The 21919-nt window shown below is 32.2% G+C and overlaps 2 protein-coding genes across 4 annotated transcripts in view; one reads left to right on the top strand and one right to left on the bottom strand.

The window, feature by feature from the left end:
• The window catches only part of LOC108910480 (dual 3',5'-cyclic-AMP and -GMP phosphodiesterase 11), a 145643-nt gene that overhangs the window by 33983 nt on the left and 89741 nt on the right, over window positions 1-21919 (top strand). The gene's annotated exons all lie outside the window — the stretch shown is intronic.
• Window positions 12961-14892, bottom strand: LOC108910477 (piggyBac transposable element-derived protein 3-like). The gene is made up of 3 exons (XM_018715077.1): window positions 14886-14892; window positions 14133-14720; window positions 12961-13940 (listed from the first exon to the last, which is right to left on the bottom strand). The coding sequence occupies exons 1-3, from the start codon at window positions 14890-14892 to the stop codon at window positions 12961-12963; spliced, it is 1575 nt and encodes a 524-aa protein (XP_018570593.1).

Raw genomic sequence — 21919 nt, 5'->3', positions numbered from 1 at the left:
TGGGGGATGAAATGGGGTGAATTTCATAAAAAAAATAATTGCTTCGTTATAACGTGTCTTCGAGTATTCATTTCAACATAGATCGACAGGAAATAAAAAATTACACTAGTTAACAGTGTTCCATTCATTTGTCAGCCCGTACGGGGGGATGAAATGGGGTGAATTTCATAAAAAAATTAATTGCTTCGTAATAACGTGTCTTCGAGTTTTCATTTCACCATAGATCGACAGGAAATAAAAAATTCTCACATTCCTTTGTCAGCCCGTATGGGGGGATGAAATGGGGTAAATTTCATAAATAAAATAATTGCTTCGTTATAACATGTCTTCGAGTTTTCATTTCACCATAGATCGACAGGAAATAAAAAATTACATTAATTAGTAGTGTCACATTTATTTGTCAGCCCGTCAGGGGGGATGAAATGGGGTGAATTTCATAAAAAAATTAATTGCTTCGTTATAACGTGTCTTCGAGTTTTCACATCACCATAGATCGACAGGAAATAACACCCGATAAACACACTGACACAGTACAACACCAAGAAAAACAATAAAAATACTTTAGTACTACTAGAAAATGCCAAGATTCTTTCCCGAGCATGAGCATTAGGAATAACACTGCTTATGTTAAATTTTTTACATTATTTAAATTCAGGAATAATCTTTTATATCTTTTTTTGTAAGTTTTAAGTATCTATTTTACGAAACACATGTTGGCTGTTGTTAAATACTTTGAAATCCTCATAAAAGTAAATTAATTTGAAGTTGTTCATTTTTATACGTGTGTTACTGTTTTTTTTATATTAACATTACATTTTTCTATATTAAATTGCATTAATTAGAAACTTAATTATTAAAAAGTATCTAAATATTATTAGTACCTTAGCTTTTGGTGTTAAACTTACTTTCTTGCATTAATTTTTTTTATTCAAATTTGTCACTTGGTTATATAAATATTAACAGACCACCAAGTTGAACATTCTAATTTCCAGTAATGTACCATTGTGATTATTTTTCTCGTCATTGGTTTTTAAAATGTCTAGCTTTGAAATTACATCCATGTTTTTGCACTTTACTTAAGGTTCCAATTTAGTGATTGGAAATATGGAATAATTGCCAAAACATTTTTTTATTTGATTCGTTTCTACGAGCATTCCATTTTTTCACTTTTACATTTTTTGTTTTTTATTTAGCCCTATTTAGGAAATATTTTGAATTAGAAAGAGGTATAAAAAATAATTTAAATTTTAATAGCTACATAAATATCGATAAAGAATATATTATGTTAGTTGGCTTATACGTAATCGATTCTGTTCAAAAATTAATATTCAAATTATTAACGTATCTGTCGTACATAGATTTATGGCTAAAATTCACAAAATCATTTAAAATTCTCCATTTAAATTATGGCCTTTATATGCAAATGAAATTGCGCGTGGTATATCCGATAGTTTTTTGAAAGTTCGGCGTGTATTAATCAATAACCTTACCTAACTGGTACTGCTTTTTTAAATATATGTAAATAGGTGCAGAATTCTATAAAAACGACCTTGAAGTTCAAGTTCAAATGTCAACCATTATCGCGAAGCGGTAAGGAGCCATCTATATAGAAAATAGATTGTGCGAAATTCGAAAATAAAAATATTTGTTAAAGGATATGTGGCGATTATAAACAAATGATTGAAGAAAACAGTATAAACATTGAAAATATTCTGCTTACTTCGACTTCGAACTAGTTTTTGAGCGATAAATTTTAATAAAGGTGTCCACACACTACACTTACTTCTAGAAGCGAATAAAGGAAAATGCATTTGTTTCAAATATCACCGGGTATTGTCGACCTTGCACGATGTTTTGTTTGTTTTGCTATGTAACCTTCCGCAAGGAAGGATTGTATGAACTCTAATCCCCCCTGCCTCCCCCCCTCAAAGCATCCTTGGCGGTGAACATTTAGGCTTCGGTGCGAAAAACTGTATGATATATAATGTAGGAAACAGCATCCAACTTGGAACTGTTCCAGGACAAACAAAAATATTTAATAAAATGAAGAGTCATACGCTAAAAGGCGTAGCGAGATTCTGAATGAGGGAGACTGAAACATTTTTTTTTATTTGTAGAGATGAAGCCAGTATACGCGTATAAAAAATGTATTTTTGGTAGAAAATTTCCATATATAAAAATTATTTAGTGGATAGACAAATTCGGAAGAATCATTGTATGTTGTTAGAGAGCAACCCTGAAAAAATTTATAAATCCTACTCAGAATTTTTTACTTTTAATTATTACTTTGTATCGTACTTCTATAGTTACTTTGAACTTTTAACAACAATTTGACTTTGATTGCGACTATTTTTCACCAATTACAAATGGCATATTGTCTGTTTACATAATACTTTTTGTCAAAAATTATGTACAGAAAATATGGCGAAGTCGCCGGTGCTTTAGTCAATTCAGTCTGGACCAGTTGTTAGATTTTTATCTCGCGGGACATAAAAAAAATCTCGTAGTCAGTTGTTTAATTATTTGATTAATGTTTTCATATAGACATCTGTAATCTGTAACATCTATTTTTTTAATAGATATAATTAATTTCACAACGTCTTATATGTTGCAAATTGACCTCAAATTGTCATAGAAATAACAGGTTTGTTTCTACAATATTATTTAAGTTCATATACAGAGTGTATGGAAACTATGAGCAAAGAGATTTAGGGATAATTCTACTTATATAAATAATCGCACAAGTTGTTATGACATCGTTTTGATATTAATATTAACAGAACACTTATAACCTCAAAGATTTTTTTTTAATTACAACTTTTGTTTTGGAAAACCGCGAATAAAAAAGTTATGTTAAAATTTCTAGTCAATATGAGCAATTTATGCCGTATGTGATTTTTTGTACATACAGTGTCTTTACCAATAACATGTAAACCAAATTTGAAAATGATCTACATATTAACCGAAAGTAATAAATTTGATGTTATGAATTTTCAAAAATGTCATAGTGACTTTTTATTTATAACTTTCCCACACTCGGTAATACCCTAAAATACAGTGTACCTCAGCGGACAAATTTCTGTTTCTATATCAATTTCATGGATTTTTATGCCCGAAAAAACTTTGCCAAAAATTGAAAATCTTATTAGGTATTTTTAAGAAAATATGTTTGCTAATTTCAAAATTTAATTTCGGAATATCGTGAAAGGTGTTTAACTGTTTGCTCTAGTTAACCACAATTTTTTAAATGCAAAGTATGAAAGTGTCTTTAAAAAACTAATAATTCATCATGTTCGCTTATAATTTTTAATACAAAGTGATGTTTGTACACAAAAATAAAAAAATCACAATTAGTGATTCTCTCTAATACCAATGAAGAAGGACCTTGTTAATGTAGTCACAAATACAGACAATCACTATAACTACGTTAAATATTACGCTATAAACATGTTTACAAATAAATAAAGAAATATTGAAATTATAAACACCAAACAAAGTATTTCATTTAAAATTCAGACGTTTTTTTAAGTTATTTAAAGTTATCATTATTTTGTATTTTTCTTGATATGAATCCTGTTTAAGACTTCTATTTTCAGCATTTGCATACATATTTAATTATAAACAAGTTATTATAGTATCGTATTGGTTACTAGTCTTTATATTTGTAACAGACCAATTTTTTATCGTTCTGTACAAAAACAATCGTTACAAACTGTAACCTAAAATGAAAACATCGAATTTCGAAGAAATACTCATTTAAAGCCAACACCCTGTATGATCGATCGAAATAAAATCATTATGGAATAGCCGAAAATTTGTTTAGTTCTCGCATAAATCTTATACACAAATACACTTATTTATTTATTATTTCCATGTTTCGGATGGTGATTAAATGTCGCTTTGCATGATCTTCGGGAAATTTTGAAACTTTTTCGTATGTTGCCAACTTTAAGAGTTTTGCGTGCACACTAAAATAAACCGACAAAATTTCTGTAGGCTTAACTGTTGCTACCTCAGGTGGCACTAGAAGTAAACAAAAAAACAACGTCCCACCGCCTTGGAAAAAATCCAACAGCTATTTCTATACTAGGACACCCTTGTGTCGTCTTTACGACCCAGGAAACCGTTCCAATTTTTTGTATAAGAGCGCGCCTTCTTGCGTTACGTGAGGTCAGTAGTATGTGAATTTCATTAAGCCGAACGCATTAGCGTTGTTGATAATCTATTACAGTGACCTCTAGCGTCAGATAGTCGGGCGATTTTTAGCGTTCGCCTCGGTTGATGGTTGTGTGTAATATCAATGGAGAGATGATTCGTAAGCGATTGTCCGCGGTGTCAATCTATGGGGTCAGTCGAAGATCAACCACTCCTAGTTAGGAGTATATTCTGGTAAAATATAATAAAATATAATTCTAAGAAGTTAAACTAAATAATTAATTAAACATAATGCTAAAAATTCATATCCAATTATCAAACATAGTGAAAAAGTTATATTAAAAATACTAAATTGTAATAACCTAACATTCGAAAATAATTATCCTTATACGTTCTTTGTTTTTATTAACAAGTAAATAATACTTGTTAATATTTAAAATGTAAAAAAATATCTTAATCATTCATGTGTCTAGAATAGTGTCTCAAAAACGCAGCAAATGCTAGGTTAGTGACCGAATTCACTCTCGATAAACCTTTGTAGGTCAGCTGTCACGAGCGGTTCGAGAGGAGGTTTAAATAATATGAAAATATTTTTTTTTCAGCTTCGTGTTCTACTCATTTTTCCCATCTTCTCTTAAAATAAAAGACATTATGACTGAAGCACCCTGTATATTGCGCACTTCCATAAGTTGACGTTCCGAAAATCAATCTATTTCTTTAATGAAAAGTCATTATCGGTTTTGAAAACAAACACACTAACAAAAATGTTTGTTTGTGAAAATACGATGCATGCAAGGACAAACTCATGATGAAAATAAAAATTTTACATACATGGTATAACCTAAGTACGTTAAAATATTTAAGTGGGGTATCCAGGGTGCAAAGATTTAAATCAACTTGATTTAAATCAAGATTTAAATCGTGATTTAAATCAGTTGATTTTTTTATTTTAATCATGGGAATAAATTTAAAAAAATTAACTTTTTTAAACGCTTTTATTAAATCGAAAAATAACTGTAAAAGTTACAAAACTATAAAATATGATTCATTCAACACATAAACTTAATATCTATTCATCAATAAAATAATATACTTTCTGTTGTAATATTTTAATATTTTTAATAACTCAAAAAATAAATGTAAAAGGTATAAAACGAATATATCATATAACACAAATATACCTAATAGTTATTCATCAAATAAAATATAACACTTGCTGTTGTAACGTTTAAACAAAAACACCAATTTGCCTGCCTTCTCTACTCCCAGTCGATTCCTCAATTTAGAATGGACTAATCCAAACGAAGAAAAAATTCTTTCCACCGACGCCGATGATGCCACAGCTCCCAGAAGTTGCCTAGTAATTTTGATAATCGCATCTCCATTGTTTCCAAATACATCCTTGTGAGATATCCACCATTCGATTGGAAATTTTTTTTATTTTTTTTATGCAGCGCTGTGGAAATGTTTGTTATTGTATAGGTGCGGCGAATTAGGCATTATTGACAGGAAATAAGACGTTAATTACTAGAAAATGCGATTTAAACAAAAAATCTGATTTAAGTTAAAAAAATCTGATTTAAATAAAAAAAATTGATTTAAATAAAAAAAATCGGGTTTTTTGATTTAAAAAAAAAAATCATGATTTTTTTGCACCCTGGGGGTATCCCTGAGTTAATTCTAAGAGAAAAAGTTTATATAAACCTTTGTCCGGAAAGGCTTCGTTTCGGAAATACAGGGTGATGAAATTTTATTTTCGATTTTCTTAAATAACTTTTAAGAAAGCTAAATTTTTCGCACAAAATTTGGTAACCGGGTGTTGTTTGAGGTGAGAAATCATAATTTGCTATTAATTTTTGTGCAGTACTTAGAGGGTGCTATTTTGTATTCTCTTCCATTTACTGTACCTTTTTTTTGACAGAAGACTTCTGTCCAACGGGTACGATATTCTTTGGTGAAGAGGGCAGAAGCTTGTATTAATGTCGGGGTAGCCACTTTCTGCAGCTGTTGCAATAATGGTTTTGTTTAATTTTAATTTCAACACCCTGTATCTCAGAATCGAAGCATTTTCGGACAAAGATTTATAAACACTTTTTTTCTTAGAATTAACTCAGGAATACCCCACTTAAATATTTTAACGTACTTAGGTTACACACTGTATTATTTTTACTTTACAGGGATGAGCTAATTCGACATAATTCTAAAAATTATCCTAAATCTCTTTAATGAAATCACATACAAGATATAAGAAGTAGCACAACAAACAAGCTCGTCGTAAAAAAACAGAATGGTTTCATTACGTTAAAATGTTATCAAAACATCAAATACTTATTAAAGTTAATACATAGCACAATTGCTTTGCTTATCTTGTTTCATTGAAATTCATCAAAATAACATTAATGTGGAGGAGTGAGACCTATATTGTATTGACCGTATTGACGGACGTAAATATAAAAAAATGGGAAACGACCGTGTATTTCGCTAATTATCTTAAAAAAATATCGTATCCAAATAGTACTAGGAAAATGTCTGATGTTTTATTCTTTCACTGGTAACTATAACATCACATGAGAAATCTGCAAACCAACGTATATCACTTTAGACAAAGATCGACATGAAACTCAACCTTCATAAATTAATATATTTTGCGTTATTTTTAAGGTACAGGGCGTCAATGATAAACATGTCATTGCTGTAAATTTTTGACCTTCTTCTAGTCTAGAGATTAACTAGCTAGTGTATAGTCTTTCAGAAATCATCTGAAGATGTATAAAAACGCTTAGCAATATAAATGACTTTTATAGGCGTCCGTAAAAAAATTTCTGCTAAAGATAAAAAATAATAATTTGTTTATAATGTGTAGAAAATTTCTGTTATATGTATGTTCATTTTGCCAACAGCATATTATTTTAATTATTTATGGCCTCAATTTTCTTTATATAATTTATAAATTGTATATTTTTAAATTTTTGTTTTCGCTTCCCCTTTACTCAACACCTTATTTAATAACACGAAAAATTGTGGACACTAAACGGTATTTCGTTTTGTTTCGTTTCAAAAGGTCTCCAAAATGCCATTTTGTAATAATATTACTAAACAAAATATCCCTTTTATTTCTCCCTACCTGAATTGTACCAAATTCCGCATTGCGATTTGTCAACAACTGAAATTTATTGCCCAGTCGCCCAGTACGGCCGTGTGTGTGCGACGTTTGCCCGCGCGCCCATTCTTCAACTGGGCGACCAGACCTGTATATGGGTATGGCTAAATAAATATAGGAACAAGTTTTTCAAATATTTCAATGCCAAGTTGTTGCGTAGCGACTGAACCTGGTACATACTGCTTGGCTCTTTGGTTTTCAATTGAGATCGGAAAAACCATAACATTTCCCACTGACAGTTTATGACAACTTTTTTAAGATGGGTCATTTCTATCAAAAACAACGCATTTTCACCAATTTCAACAAGAGTACCTTTTTATGTAAGCTTAATTTTTACAGACTACAAAAACATAACCTCAAAAAGTCGTAAAATGTCACTGGGAAAGGTTATAGTTAGTCAAAAACTAGCACTGACGTAAATGATACTTATTACATTGCTTTTTTGGAAGTCGTGACTAAAATTTATTTAAAAAGGAAGTCGTATTTAACGTCTTGTATCTCAAAAACAAAAGACGTTCTATCAGTTTTTAAATTTGTGCCAACTTTTTCCAAAATCTCCTGTATATCCAGAGAAAATAAAATTATGAAACATTGTCAATCTGTTTAAATTAATATAAATTAATTGTTTCGATATGTAATTGTTTTTGACATAGAAATATCTAGTTATTTTCCCAAAATAACATATTTTCCAAGTGCACTATAATAAGTAGTATTGTAAAATTTCTCAAACTTCTATGGTAACCTGTTGCCACACGGAATGTTCAAGTAAAATTCATGTATAAATGTTATTTCAAAAATTTCATTTAATATTACATAAATGATACATGAATTCTACGTGAACATTCCATGGCAACAGGTTATCATGGAATTTTACCATACTTTTTATTACAGTGTGGTCGCTTAGCCCCTTTAAAATGTTAGCGTGCTACCCCTACCCCACACAATTTGTTAACTCTTTAGTGAATTCTTATGAACGATAAGGGACTGAGGTAGTAACATCTTGCCAACACTTTTGTACGCGTCATGTGATTTAGACTTAAAGCACCCTGTATATTAACAATCACGTTAGACCGTACGTGATTCTCAACCAGTATTAATTGTTTTCGACATTAGTCACATCAGTGTTGCTTGTTATCGTTATCCGGAAAACGAAAACAAAATGCATGTGTATTGTATTCCAACTAAGGAAAGTAAACAGAACGAAATGTTATCGTTTCGGTTTCTTCGTCCACTGCCGCGAGTGTTTTCAAACAGATCTAGAATGCACATACACACATTGTTTCGATATGAATGTGACGGGGAAGGGTATACGAACAATAAATCAATGTTATCGGTGATTTGGTTAAGAACATCCGTTGCCCGGAGATAAGCTAATAGTTCACTTTCACAACTTATGGCTTTGGAGAGCGTTCCAAATTGCGGAAAATTCCCGCGCGCTATCTAAATTGTAAAACGCTTCGAGTGGCCTTGGTGGCGACGGCCTTTTTTTTTTATCAGAAATTGTCAGCGGGAGCGCTCACTGAAGTGACATTGGAAAATTTTCTGTGTTGATTAATAGAGATGTTGGAAATTTTCGAAATATAAACTGAAATAACTACTTAAAATTAGATATTATCCTCGTCTGTCGCTAAAATGACGTGACGCCTCTGCAGCATTTTGCAAGCATTCCCCGTAGACGGACAACATAAGTTCATTATTGTCATAGACAGGGTGTTTAGATTTGATCCCTGTTAAATTTGAATGCATCGTACGATTTCGATTGTTTGTTATTATTGTTTACATTGTATTCCACCTAAGAGAAATTCTTCTGTAACTGTAAAATTAAAAAAAAATGGTTTTAATAAGAGTTGTCTGGAATCATGTGGGCCATGTACAAAAAATGTGTTTAGCTTTACAGGGTGTTCCATTTCGCGTTGTTTTAAATGGAACACCCTGTATATTATTGCATTTTTAAATTCCTTGGTTAATATTAGATAGAGTGTATTAACTGTATATGGTGTTTACAACTTACCGTTTTCGAGATATTCAGTTGATTTAAAAAAAAATCACGATTCCAGCTCTCTAAATGAGGATAGATACGGATAGATAGCAAGAAAGTTAGAAACCTGCAGTTTTCACAGTTCGTTTTGACATAAATTACTCTATCTTGTCATATGTGAGCAAAACGTGTACGTTTTTCAGACTCTGAAATACTGAGACCTACATTTAATAATCTTACGAGTTGAAAAAGTTTATTTTTCATAGAATTAATTGTCATGGGTGAATGCAAAATTGAATGCCCTTTCAACTAATATAAAGTTGTCCATACTTATCTCTAACAGGTTCCCAGGAAAATCAAGTTCTTTTCTAAAGTCCGAAAAAGTAGCTATTTATCAGCGTCAAGAAGGTCTTGCAAACAATTTTTATTGCACTGTAATATATAAAGCAAGTTAAATGACACTCTAGTTTTCTTTATGGCCCACGCGATTCCAAACAACTTTTAGGTGGAACATCCTGTATATACGAGGTATGTTAATGCACTCATAAATTTAAGTGTCATGGTAGCCTTGTATGATGGGTTATTTTTCATTAAATCATATTTATACAATATATAAAAGAATGATCATCAAAATGATATGACGCATATTCGACAGGTATGTTCCAGATCAAATGTGAACACCCTGTATATTGTGAAGTTTGAGCTCTAGTAAAAATCATCATTTTGTTGGTTTTAAAATCAATATTAATGCTGTCTATGTACATTTTTAGAAAATAAAATATTTATCCATTAAATAAAAAATTACATTGAAAAAAAAATAAAGGAATATTATTATTAAGTAAATATTTGTGACAGCAAAATAATAGCGTTTTATAAAGGAGTGTGTTTAAGATTACAAATAATTATTTTTCTCATTCAAAATTTTATCAAAATAAAAATTAACGTTGTTCCAAATTTAATATAATTTTTTTTTCTCCTCCTGTATCGTAGTACAATTTAATGATAATCGTGACACTTCACAATTTTTGTTTTAATAAACAGCGTAGTTTATTTAAAGTGGTGCGAGTAAATATTATTGAAATTTTTTACTTGCTCCTCTCAGTGCTATCTAACAGATGATTGAGTCGCATTACAACCGATTAGATAAAAATGTAATCGCGATATAATAATGTCTGCGATTAAAGGATTTTTTTCCTGAAACTCGACAAACAAGGGTTTCTGTAACGAAAACAATTTCTGCTGTTTGCAGGCGATTAGATCGATGTGGAAAAAGGAATTTGTTTCGCTTCTAAGATTATTAGCAGATAATTCTTGGCTCCTAAGGGATCAAAGATGGTTTTAACTTTTAAAGGCAGGGCTTAAAGTTTAAGTCCAAACGCATATTTGAAGATTACTTATGTTCGGACTGTACAAACATAATGTATCAGTATCATACGCATAATTTGTATATTGGCATTGTAATTCCAAAAGGTGATCTACATTAGTAGCTGGATTTTCGTTTATTGGTCAAGAGTAATTTGTCCAAGTCTACTTATGATTGTCCTACCGTTCCTACTTCACATTTTAGTAATTCCACTATCCGCATCATTCGACAATAACATGTACATGTTTGATTGAAGCTTCGCATCGATCAATTTATTCGATACGTATGTAGCGGCACCCTGTCGGCATGGCGTGTCGGTGAACAATTTAGGTTTTTTGCTGAGGGACGTTGATATTATAATTCCAAAAGGTGGTCTACATTAGTAGCTGGATTTTCGTTTATTGGTCAAGAGTATCCTTAATTTATCCAAGTCTACTTATGATCGTCCTACCGTTCCTACTTCACATTTTAGTAATTCCACTATCCGCATCATTCGACAATAACATGTACATGTTTGATTGAAGCTTCGCATCGATCAATTTATTCGATACGTATGTAGCGGCACTCTGTCAGCATGGCGTGTCGGTGAACAATCCAGGTTTTTTGCTGAGGGACGTTGGTCGTGCATTTCATTGTCGTTCGTGCGTGTATGACTGATGCTTTGCTTGGTCGAGTGTATATCACGTGTTTACATAAAAAAAATGGATACAATTTTTTTTATAACTTACTATTAATCAATAATCTTTGGAAATGCATTTGGAAAATTCATAGTAATAAAACAATATGTACTTAATGATAATAAGACGGCTTTTTATTTTGTAATAAATCTATAGACATCTTTAATATTTCCACGATATCCCATTGTTTCACGCTTCGTTTTGTCTTCTTATCTACTCCATCGTTAAAAAAATCTAGAAGTTTAATCATACTAGAATTATTAACGACGATGACATTTCGAAACCGATTACATTTTGATTATCTTGCGACAATGTATACTTATTAAGTTTTTTTTTCGTTGTCAAATTTGTCAATTGGCTGGCGGAGATGTTGCGTAACTGGACAAATGTATTATCTAAAAAAAGTATCGTTCTGTCGTATCTGTATCTTATATAATCGTCAATTTGTGGAATGCAGGACCAGTTGGTATTTTTCCCTGGGATATTTTAGTCAAGGTCGAAACGTTTTGTTAAAATCTTAGACGAAACTCTGTTGGCAATCGGCCGAAGACAAACTGAAAAATAAAGTTTAATCAGTTGTTTTCATGGCATACAGTGTGTGCCAATTTATATGTGTACAGGTCATTACCACAACACAGTAAGTAAGAAGAAAATGGAGATTAAATGTTTCTTAATAATTTTCAAAATTACAAATTACTTTTCTAATACCTTGAAGTTCCATGTAGCTGTCAGAGTGTTGAGGCATCATTTTTTATTTAGAGTAGGTGAGGTCCATGGCTTTTTTACTAGGTGGGCAAGAAAAATGAAAAAAGCGCCACAGGCAAAAATTTTAAATTTTCAAGGTCAAACGATTAAATGCATCTGGAAATTTTAAATTTAAATGGTACCTAAGTCGTAATGCGCTTAAGACACAAAAAAAGTTTCTTTCCACCAAGACACTTTTGCAGGAATTGTTAAAACTGGGCAAAACGATTTGTATGTTTCCGAATATACCATTTTAAATTCCTTGTATAATATTTCTATCGTTTTTTGAACTTCTAAATTACGAAATTGTTCGTCTCTATACAAAATATTAAATTCGTTTTTAAATGTTTTTGAAAGAGATAAGTTGATTATCTCTTTCAAAAACATTTAGATACGTTCAAACGATTTTTCGGGAAATTTGTTTGCATATCCGGAAAATTTAGAGGAATCTATTAAAGCAAAAAAATTTAAATCATATAAATTCCTAAAACGAGTAGGTCTAATTCGTCCCAACTTTTGCCCCTTTTACTTGGTAATATGGCAATAATATTTTTCGCATAATTAAAAATATTTTTAAATTTTTCTTCGTTTCTTAATTCAGAAATTCTTTGACTAGTGATTTTAATTTGTTTAGAGCAGTAGTTTACGTCATTACTTCTTGAAAAAGCTGTTTCAAGAGATAAAACAATATTGTGAGATAGTTTAACCCTTTCAGGGCAGCATTTAGAAAAAGTTGTTTTTTTTTGTGTGATTTCAAATATGGTGGTAGAAAGGGAATTAAGAAGTAACATATATGTATTTATAACATTTTAATTTCCTTAATTTTTTTGAAAAATGGTGGTATTACAGATATACCACTAAGCTGCGGAGCATTACTTACACATTATTTCTTATGAAATCTTTGAAAACAGTCTTTTTTATCGGACAAACATAAAGCAACACCACAAGTATCGCAAGCCCATTTAGATCGTCTTTGATGATCTCGGGTACTACAGAGAGCACAACGTCGGTAATTTCCATAAACCGGCATATGTAAAGACTGATCCCATCTTTTTTCAAGTGGTACTGTTGGCTTGTAGTTATTCACATTTTTCTGTTCCAATCTTGCTCTTCCCTTTTTCACTGTTTTCTTTCCAGCTCCTACCAATCCTGTCACTACAGCCAAACGAAACGCCTTTAGATTCATGCCTCTATTGTTTCCACATCGTTGCTGAAAAATTATAAACGCATTGACTACGCTGACATCAATAAAGTGCCAAAATATTCGCGGCCACCATTTTTTACTCTTTCTATCCATTTGGTATGTTTTCTTCAGCATATCGGCTTTGTCGACAAAACCCATGTTTTGATTATAATTTTTCAAGACTTTAGGGCACGGAACATTCTCCATTTCACCATTCTTCTTTCTCCTTACTACATGGTCAGTGTCAGACGGATTTTCATAATTGGAACCTAACAGAACTATTCTCTTGTCCATCCATTTGACGCAGGAAATTCCATCATCAGTTACTCGCCAATCAAAATCGCCACGTTTGAGTTCTTTATCGGTTTTAAAATCATCTGGAATTCCTTTTCTCTTTTTTCGAATAGTCCCTGTCGCGTGAATATTCTCCTTCTGCAACTGTCTCAGTAGTACCAAGGATGTAAAATAATTATCGAAATATACAAAATAATGTTTTCCAACTAAAGATCTGGTCAAATCTGTAATTACTCGAGGTCCTAATTCTTTCTCTGCAGTCTCGTTAACTTTTCCCGTATATATTTGAAATTCGTCTATGTAGCCATGTACATCTGCCCTAGTCCAAACCTTGTACCCCCATTTTATTGGCTTGTTAGGCATATATTGGCGGATTGAAGAACGACCTTTGAAGCAAATCATAAATTCATCTATTGATATTGTTTCATGTATTTTATAGAAAAAACTAAATGTATGTAATAATGAATTTAAAAATGGACGCAACTTATATAGTTTATCATAATTAGGATGTCCATGGGCTGGCTGAAGAGTATTATCATTCAAATGAAAGTTTCCTAAAAGCCAATCGAATCGAGTACGGCTCATTAGATTTGATATATAAGAATCCCTCAGCTCCATTTGAGCTGACCAGAAATCCCGATAGCTAGGAAGTCTTTTCACGCCCATCAAAATATTTATGGCCAAAAATATTTTTATTTCTCTCGTAGTTGTTGGGACAAATGTTTTTCCACGTTGGGTAGCGTAAAGATTCGTTTGAAAAACGATATGTTCGATAAATTGTTCGTTCAAGAGACAACAAAAAATATCAACTGGTGATTCAACTTCATCGGGTATGTTAGCAGGTCCGACACTTTCTGAAAAAACATTCTCTTGCCTGCCCGTATTCGTAACCATTAGAGGTTTTTTCCAAATAAATTTATTCATTGGTACAAAATGAGATAATGGAAGATCATCTTCTTCATTCTCGGAATCTGATAAATTTTGAATAGGCGTAGCAGTAAATTCATCTATATCGCACTCGATATCCATGGAAGGAGTGTCTTCTACGTCCTCTTCATCGTCAAACTCATCAATTGATTCTCCATCAGAAGGAATTTCTGTCAATAATGCGTCTACCTCGCTTTCTGTTAATTTTGCTAAATCGTCATATTTCCAAACATTTCTTTCTATCAAATAAAAAAATATGATTTACAAATTCGTTCATGCGTAGTGGTATATTTGAAATACCACAGAAATATAACGATTAGAAACAATATTTTTATGTAAACATATACAATTATGATATATTTGCATGCTAATGAATTGCTAGAACAATATCTATAGGAACTTACTTGCCATTTTCCTTGTTTATTATTGTTTGAAGCCGACCACTAAAATTTCACGTTTGTTTACGAGAACGGTTAGAAATATATCAACTGTAGGCATCTGTGGCAAGTTATCCGAGTTTTTTCCGCTTTATAAGAGAGGGCGCAAGTGAAATAAGTAAATAAATCTATGGTACGCACAATGAACCACAAAGCAGAATCGAGAAAAAATTTGATACATGTGGTATATGTGGTATACCATTAAGCGCGAAAGGGTTAATTATTAGCTACCTATGATGTAGGTATTTGATCATATAATAAGTATCTATTAAATTACTTTAAATTTAGTCTTACTTTGTTTTGTTGTAAGGAAGTTGTTTTTTACTTACATTAAATTAATACCTGTCTTGTCCTTATCATTAAAGCTACTACCCGCGTACTATCCGACGCGTACATTAACCACCAACTCAAAGACTGAAACACCTGACCTGTTTACCTGACTGTTTATTTAGGTTAATAGTGGAATAACAGGTATTAAAATATACGATGTGAGAGCCTTTTACAGTAAGACTCGGCCTCAGTTGCTTCATACGGCGAGCCTCCACTAGTAAAACCTACTAAAAGCAAGTTTCGATGAAATATTTGATTACCAAAAATTTAAATTTGGGGCACCTTGTACAATTCGGGATGCCTTGTATATTTCACGTTTTAAACGTTGTAAAACGCAATTATCACAGAAATTGACATTTATTGTATGTAAATATTTGATTTTATCTAATCAGTTAAGATGAAGTACTTTAACACTGATATCAAACTGAATTACATAAATAAAAATATTCAATGTGTACTTTTGCAACTATGAGAATGATAAATTAGTAGTACTATGGTGTTAACAGGTAGAAGCAGACATGTAGCCAGTAAGGAGCTTAAAACATGTGAAAATTCATCATATTTTGTCCGGTTTAACACCTACATGGACAAAAATGAAGTGAAGGTTTATTAATACTGTTTAAATAGAGACGTAAGTGATTTTTTTAGATTAAATAGCATAGAAAAGTATTATCTGTATTTATTTTTTGTATCAAAAATTTCATGTAGCATACACAGGGTGTTTTCAAAAATTAGTAGATCCCACTAAAAAATTTACCACAAAAAGGGATACAAAATTTTGAACCCTTATCGTAGCGTACTTATATTTTTTTGTCATGTACTTACTTGTGTTTTATACGCAACGCGAGACCATAAGTAAAATAGAGAAGCAGTGCAACAAACTGAAAAATCTGTAGTATGCATACTTAACCCACAGATCGAAAAATCTAAGGAGTCAGTGTCGATACGTCAAGCGCTGATGGAAAGTCACTCGAAGCCATTCATAAAAAATTAATTGCTTTTACTTACAACCACTATAAACAAGATTTGTCCTTCGCCGCAGTGCTAAAGGAATCGTAAACCTGTGTGTCGAATAATGTAGTGGAATGACCAGTTTTTGCGCCAAATTGATGAATATTAGCATATTATACAATAGCTGCAGCAGATAACGACGTCATTTGTGTTATTTAATCGTATTATCTGAACATCTGGGTCTGGATAGATACCCGACAAAACCATGCAGTCTAATCGAGCGGGCTGTCAAACTGTCGCTCCTAATTCGTATTTTCACGTGGTTTCAGTGGTTGAAAAGTACAAGGTGTTTCAAAAATATGTACCTAACTGAATTTCTGAAGACCAGAAGTTTCCCACAAACAAAAGCCTGGCAATGCTTGTGAAATTGTCAGAGAGGCCAATAAAAATCTTCTGTCTCGTAAGAATCCTTTAAAAATTACTGTCTTTGTCTTGCTTTTTGAGACCACTTGCAGGATAGCTTACCCGAAATATGTCAGTATCGTTATTAAAATATTTACACGAAATTATTAACAACTTGTAGACAGCTTTGAGATTCATTTTCGGAATCGTTTATCAATTTATTAAAGGACCCCGCACAAATCTTATGGAAATTGGGTCCCGGTCAAATTCGCTGAATTTTTGATATGTGATAGAGTTCATCATACTGGTCAATTGTCTCAATGGCCACAAAGCTCAAAAATGGATAGTTTGGCCGGTATAGAGCTTTAAAGCTCCGAATATCCTCCACGGATTTATGTATATGCGCAGTGTGTATAGACTTTTGAAATAGCCTATTTCATTTTTTTTATTATCTAGGTTTATATTTTTGAGGTTGCTGAATTCAGATCTGTTGTTAGATTTTCAAAATTGACAGTTGGCAGCTGTCAAATAGCTGTCAATGTGCTATAATAAAGCCAAAAACTTGTTTTTTTATGTTTTATCTTTCTTTTTTTTTAGTTCGATAAGTTCAAAGACGATATCAAATCAATAACAATGACTATCGGCAGCTGTCATTTAGCTGTCAACAATTCTTCAAAGTCCGGTAATAAAGTCAAAAAATTATTTTTTGTTTATAACTTCAAGTTTTTTAGATAAGTGAATATAAATATGATATAAAATTATGTAGTCATCAGCTTACAGCTGTCAACAAGCTGTCAACTAACTGTCAAAATGCAATAATAAAGTCAAAAAGTTACTTTTTTTAAAAAGCTTTAAGTTGCTTAGATCACTGAGTTCAAAAGTGATGTCATAAACTTATATCATGTTTGATTTCTTATCCACAAAGTTAAGCACAAAAAATAAGTTACTTGCTCTATTATTGCATTTTGACAGTTAGTTGACAGCTTGTTGACAGCTGTAAGCTGATGACTACATAATTTTATATCATATTTATATTCACTTATCTAAAAAACTTGAAGTTATAAACAAAAAATAATTTTTTGACTTTATTACCGGACTTTGAAGAATTGTTGACAGCTAAATGACAGCTGCCGATAGTCATTGTTATTGATTTGATATCGTCTTTGAACTTATCGAACTAAAAAAAAAGAAAGATAAAACATAAAAAAACAAGTTTTTGGCTTTATTATAGCACATTGACAGCTATTTGACAGCTGCCAACTGTCAATTTTGAAAATCTAACAACAGATCTGAATTCAGCAACCTCAAAAATATAAACCTAGATAATAAAAAAAATGAAATAGGCTATTTCAAAAGTCTATACACACTGCGCATATACATAAATCCGTGGAGGATATTCGGAGCTTTAAAGCTCTGTACCGGCCAAACTATCCATTTTTGAGCTTTGTGGCCATTGAGACAATTGACCAGTATGATGAACTCTATCACATATCAAAAATTCAGCGAATTTGACCGGGACCCAATTTCCATAAGATTTGTGCGGGGTCCTTTAAATCTTTTCAAATATAAATTGTAGGAAAAGCACCTTCCTTGGTCAAACAGTATTTATCTCAAGTTTGACTAACCATTAGATGTAAATAATTTATTATACGTATCAGTTTATACTACTGATACTTTTTGTAACAATACGTCGCAACATTTTTTGAACCGCTTGTGTCAAGCGTAAAAGTTCTTGCAAGGAATGTCACAACTTCTAATAAAAAAATACTTATTTATATTAAATAATTAAAAAAGAGTTAAAATGTAAAATTAATGTTATTATATAATGCATTTCAACATTTTTATAGTTTTCTATCACTGTCTTACTGAAAGTGCGGTTTCTTGTCAGCCTTCTACTTCTACTACTTCTACTTCTAGTGGTTGGTCTTAATAAGTTCCATTGCACCGCGGCCTGATTAGGCCTATTGTGCGTCCCACTACTAGTCCTATTCAGCAAGTAGATTTGTCCTTTTTACAAAGTCCAAAAGCTTCCTTGCTGACACTTCTCTCAGCTCCTTGGGTTCCAAGTAGGGTCTCCCAAGGAACGCCATTCTGCTACGTGCAAATCCCGGGCACTCGCCCAGGATATGCAGAGAAGTTTCATCCGCCGATTCACATCCTCGGCAGACCGGACTGTCTACAAGCATTTGAAATAAGCTAGTTGACGTCTACTTCCGGTAGAACCGGAAGTTCCACGACGACGCCAATATTTTCAATCGATAGAACATTAGGAGAAACCCCCGTACATAAATTTTCAGAATTCCAGTACGCGTAGTTTTCCAGTAACGTCTAATTGAAGGTCTATCTGGAACACCCTGTATATTCCTGCACCCGTCCCTCTAGTCATTTTGGCATCTGTAAACCATACTAGGCTCCACCTTTCCAAGGTATTAAATTTTTCCTCCCATTTGCTTTGATCCTCTATTCGAGTCTCAAAAGGCTTGTGGAAGTGAAACCTTGGAACCATCTTGTCAGCCTTAATTCTTTTCCAATTTTTTTGGTATGTCGGTAGCGAGAATACTATTGTGGTGTAAATGATTCAAAACATTAATTGCACAATTTTTTTACTCCTATCAAATGAATGTGACAAGTACTGTTTTAGTAACGACCAAGCAAGTTCGATAGGGTTCAAGTCAGGATGGTATGATGGTAGTCTAGAATAATATGTAAAATTCTGTAAAATTTGATTGACTTTTTTTTTAGAAAAATTAAACGTAAACAAACCCCTCTGACTCATATAATTAATACTTCAAACTTTATACCCATTAGCTCACTATTTATATAGCCGATTTCTCAACTTTCGTTTATTTTACTGTGTGAGATAATAAATCGTAAATCAATAATCGATTCCCTAAGTATGAGTAAATTCCACCTTATCTGAAGACTCCTAGAATTAACATAATTCGAAGGCAAACACTTAACAATAACAATTTTATTAAACTCATTATAAGATTCTGAGAAGCGCCAAATTGTTTGACGTGAGACACCATAAATGACTTAAGGGGATAGATAGTCTAATCTTGCAGAACACCTCGGTATCTGAATGTGTAAGTTGCTGTCCATTTTTCTCATGTTTGTTACTGAGACTACCATTTTTGGAACTTTATATTAATTTACAAGTTTAGGTTATCAATAAACTTAAAATAGATATAAATAGCAATTAGATGTTACAACCAACCAGTCGGCAAGAATTCCCTTTCTATGATTCCTAATAAGATTGCACAGTTTTTGAAACTAGAACATCCTGAAACATATACAGGCCATTTATTCCGAAGAACATCGGCAACGTTACTGACTAGTACAGGAGTTGATGTATTAGCAATCGAGAGACATGGTGGGTGGAAATCAGCCACAATTGCAGAAAGTTATGTTGCTGACAGTTTAAGTAACAAAAATGAAATAGCCAACAGGACTCTTCACAATGACACTTCAACTCCAAGTTTTAGTAGTACGTCGCATCATGCATCATTTAATGGGTCAGTCAGATAATATTGAGCCTCCGGTGACTGAAATGGAGCGGTCAAATCATTCTGAGAAAGATGTGACAATTAGTAAACGCGAGGGGAATAATTATCCAGATTTTATAAATGTTACTAAATTTTATAACTGTACAATTACTATAAATATTCATTCATAATAATTAATAAAATGTAATGTTCATCAAATATTTCTATTTATTTGTTCATAAAATTTATAACTCGAAATCGCTTTTTTCCATAGGGAGGTAAATTATCTCACTTACCTCCCGTTGTCCATAGCAACTTCTACGGTAAAATCCACTTACCTCCTTAAAAACAATGTATATAGTCTATTTACTATAGTGGGAGCAGATAAATACCATTTACTCAAGGAAAATTTTTGCACGGAAAATACCTGTCCTAGTATTAAGGTCTCCTACTGGGGACTATCTTCTTGATCTGCGAATCTTGCAGATAGTTTATGCGAGCTGTACCTGTACCTAATATTTTTTATACCTACTTGTCAATTTAATCGAAGTAGAAACTATGTTTTATCGCTTAATCAGCATTTATGTAAATATCGTGCTTTAAATTACGTAAAGGGTCATAATTCGGAAACAGTTACTTCCTGTATGACGAAATCATTATCGTGATTTGAGTTATGCTATTGTATAACTTTAAATTAATGAATATAATTTATTTCTGTTACTGTAGAAGTTGAGATTTATCCTGAGATGTAATAAATTGCATTATATGAAATTTTTTCACAGCCTCAAATTTCTTTCCTCTCTTTTACTTTTGTATTTAGAGATCAATGATGTAGCCTGAAGTTTTTGGGAAACTTCTTTTGATTTCAAGGCGGTACTTAAAAAACAATTGAATTTTCCGTAATTTAGAGTCACTCAGTAACAAATGTAAATTATTTTATTCGTTCTGCAACAAAATATTTTGAATGGAAAACGCAATTCCCATGATTAAGTTAAGTAGAGGAAAAGACGCAAACAAATGAAAAATAGAGTTAAAAACGTAGCGCTGTCGACTATAACTTATACAGGTTCGGAAAGTCCCCATGGTACATCGGCCGTTACGTGAGAGCGATAAAGTAAGTCATAGAAATCCATGCGATAGACAAGGATAGTTACATTGAAGACGTTTCGTAATCTGAATAGTCACTCCCACTTCTAACCCGAAACGAGCCGTGACTATTCAGGTTATGAAACGTCTTCACTATGATGGCTACATCATTGTCTATCGCACGGATTTCTTTACTTTACTTTGTCGCTCTCATGTAAAGGCAGATGGACCATGTGGATTTTCCAGCCCTGTATAGAATATATACAATTTCATTTAAACAGTCAGTATATTAATAGATCTTTTTAGTAGTGACGTCACATACCCCAAATAATAGGCAACCTCATAGTACACATTGTCATGAAAAATTTCTCAGTAATTTTACTATATCGATAAGGTAGAAAACCTTATGTACTTTGGACATAAGTGGCAAAAAATGGCTTCTTTGTCATGACCTTAAATATTGCGATATTCTGACAATATTAGAAATATTTTAGAAGTTTCAAACCGCAAGTGACAAACTAATAGAATTATAGAATTTATGTATTTAAATTTATAGAACAATATTGACTTTTATAGTAATTAATAAATTCAAATTATGTCAATGTTGCTTACAATGTAAGCGAAGTAGCCTCGCAGCAGGATATCATTCAAATAAAGTTTGGTTATGGTGTACTGTAATTTTCTATTGCAATATTTCGTTAACGGAATTACCAAAATTAAAACAATCCGCCGAAATTGAAGTACCAT

Source organism: Anoplophora glabripennis, unplaced genomic scaffold (genome assembly GCF_000390285.2).
Source record: "Anoplophora glabripennis isolate ALB-LARVAE unplaced genomic scaffold, Agla_2.0 scaffold509, whole genome shotgun sequence".
In the NCBI taxonomy this organism is placed as follows: domain Eukaryota; kingdom Metazoa; phylum Arthropoda; class Insecta; order Coleoptera; family Cerambycidae; genus Anoplophora; species Anoplophora glabripennis.
This window is presented reverse-complemented; position numbering and strand designations above follow the sequence as displayed.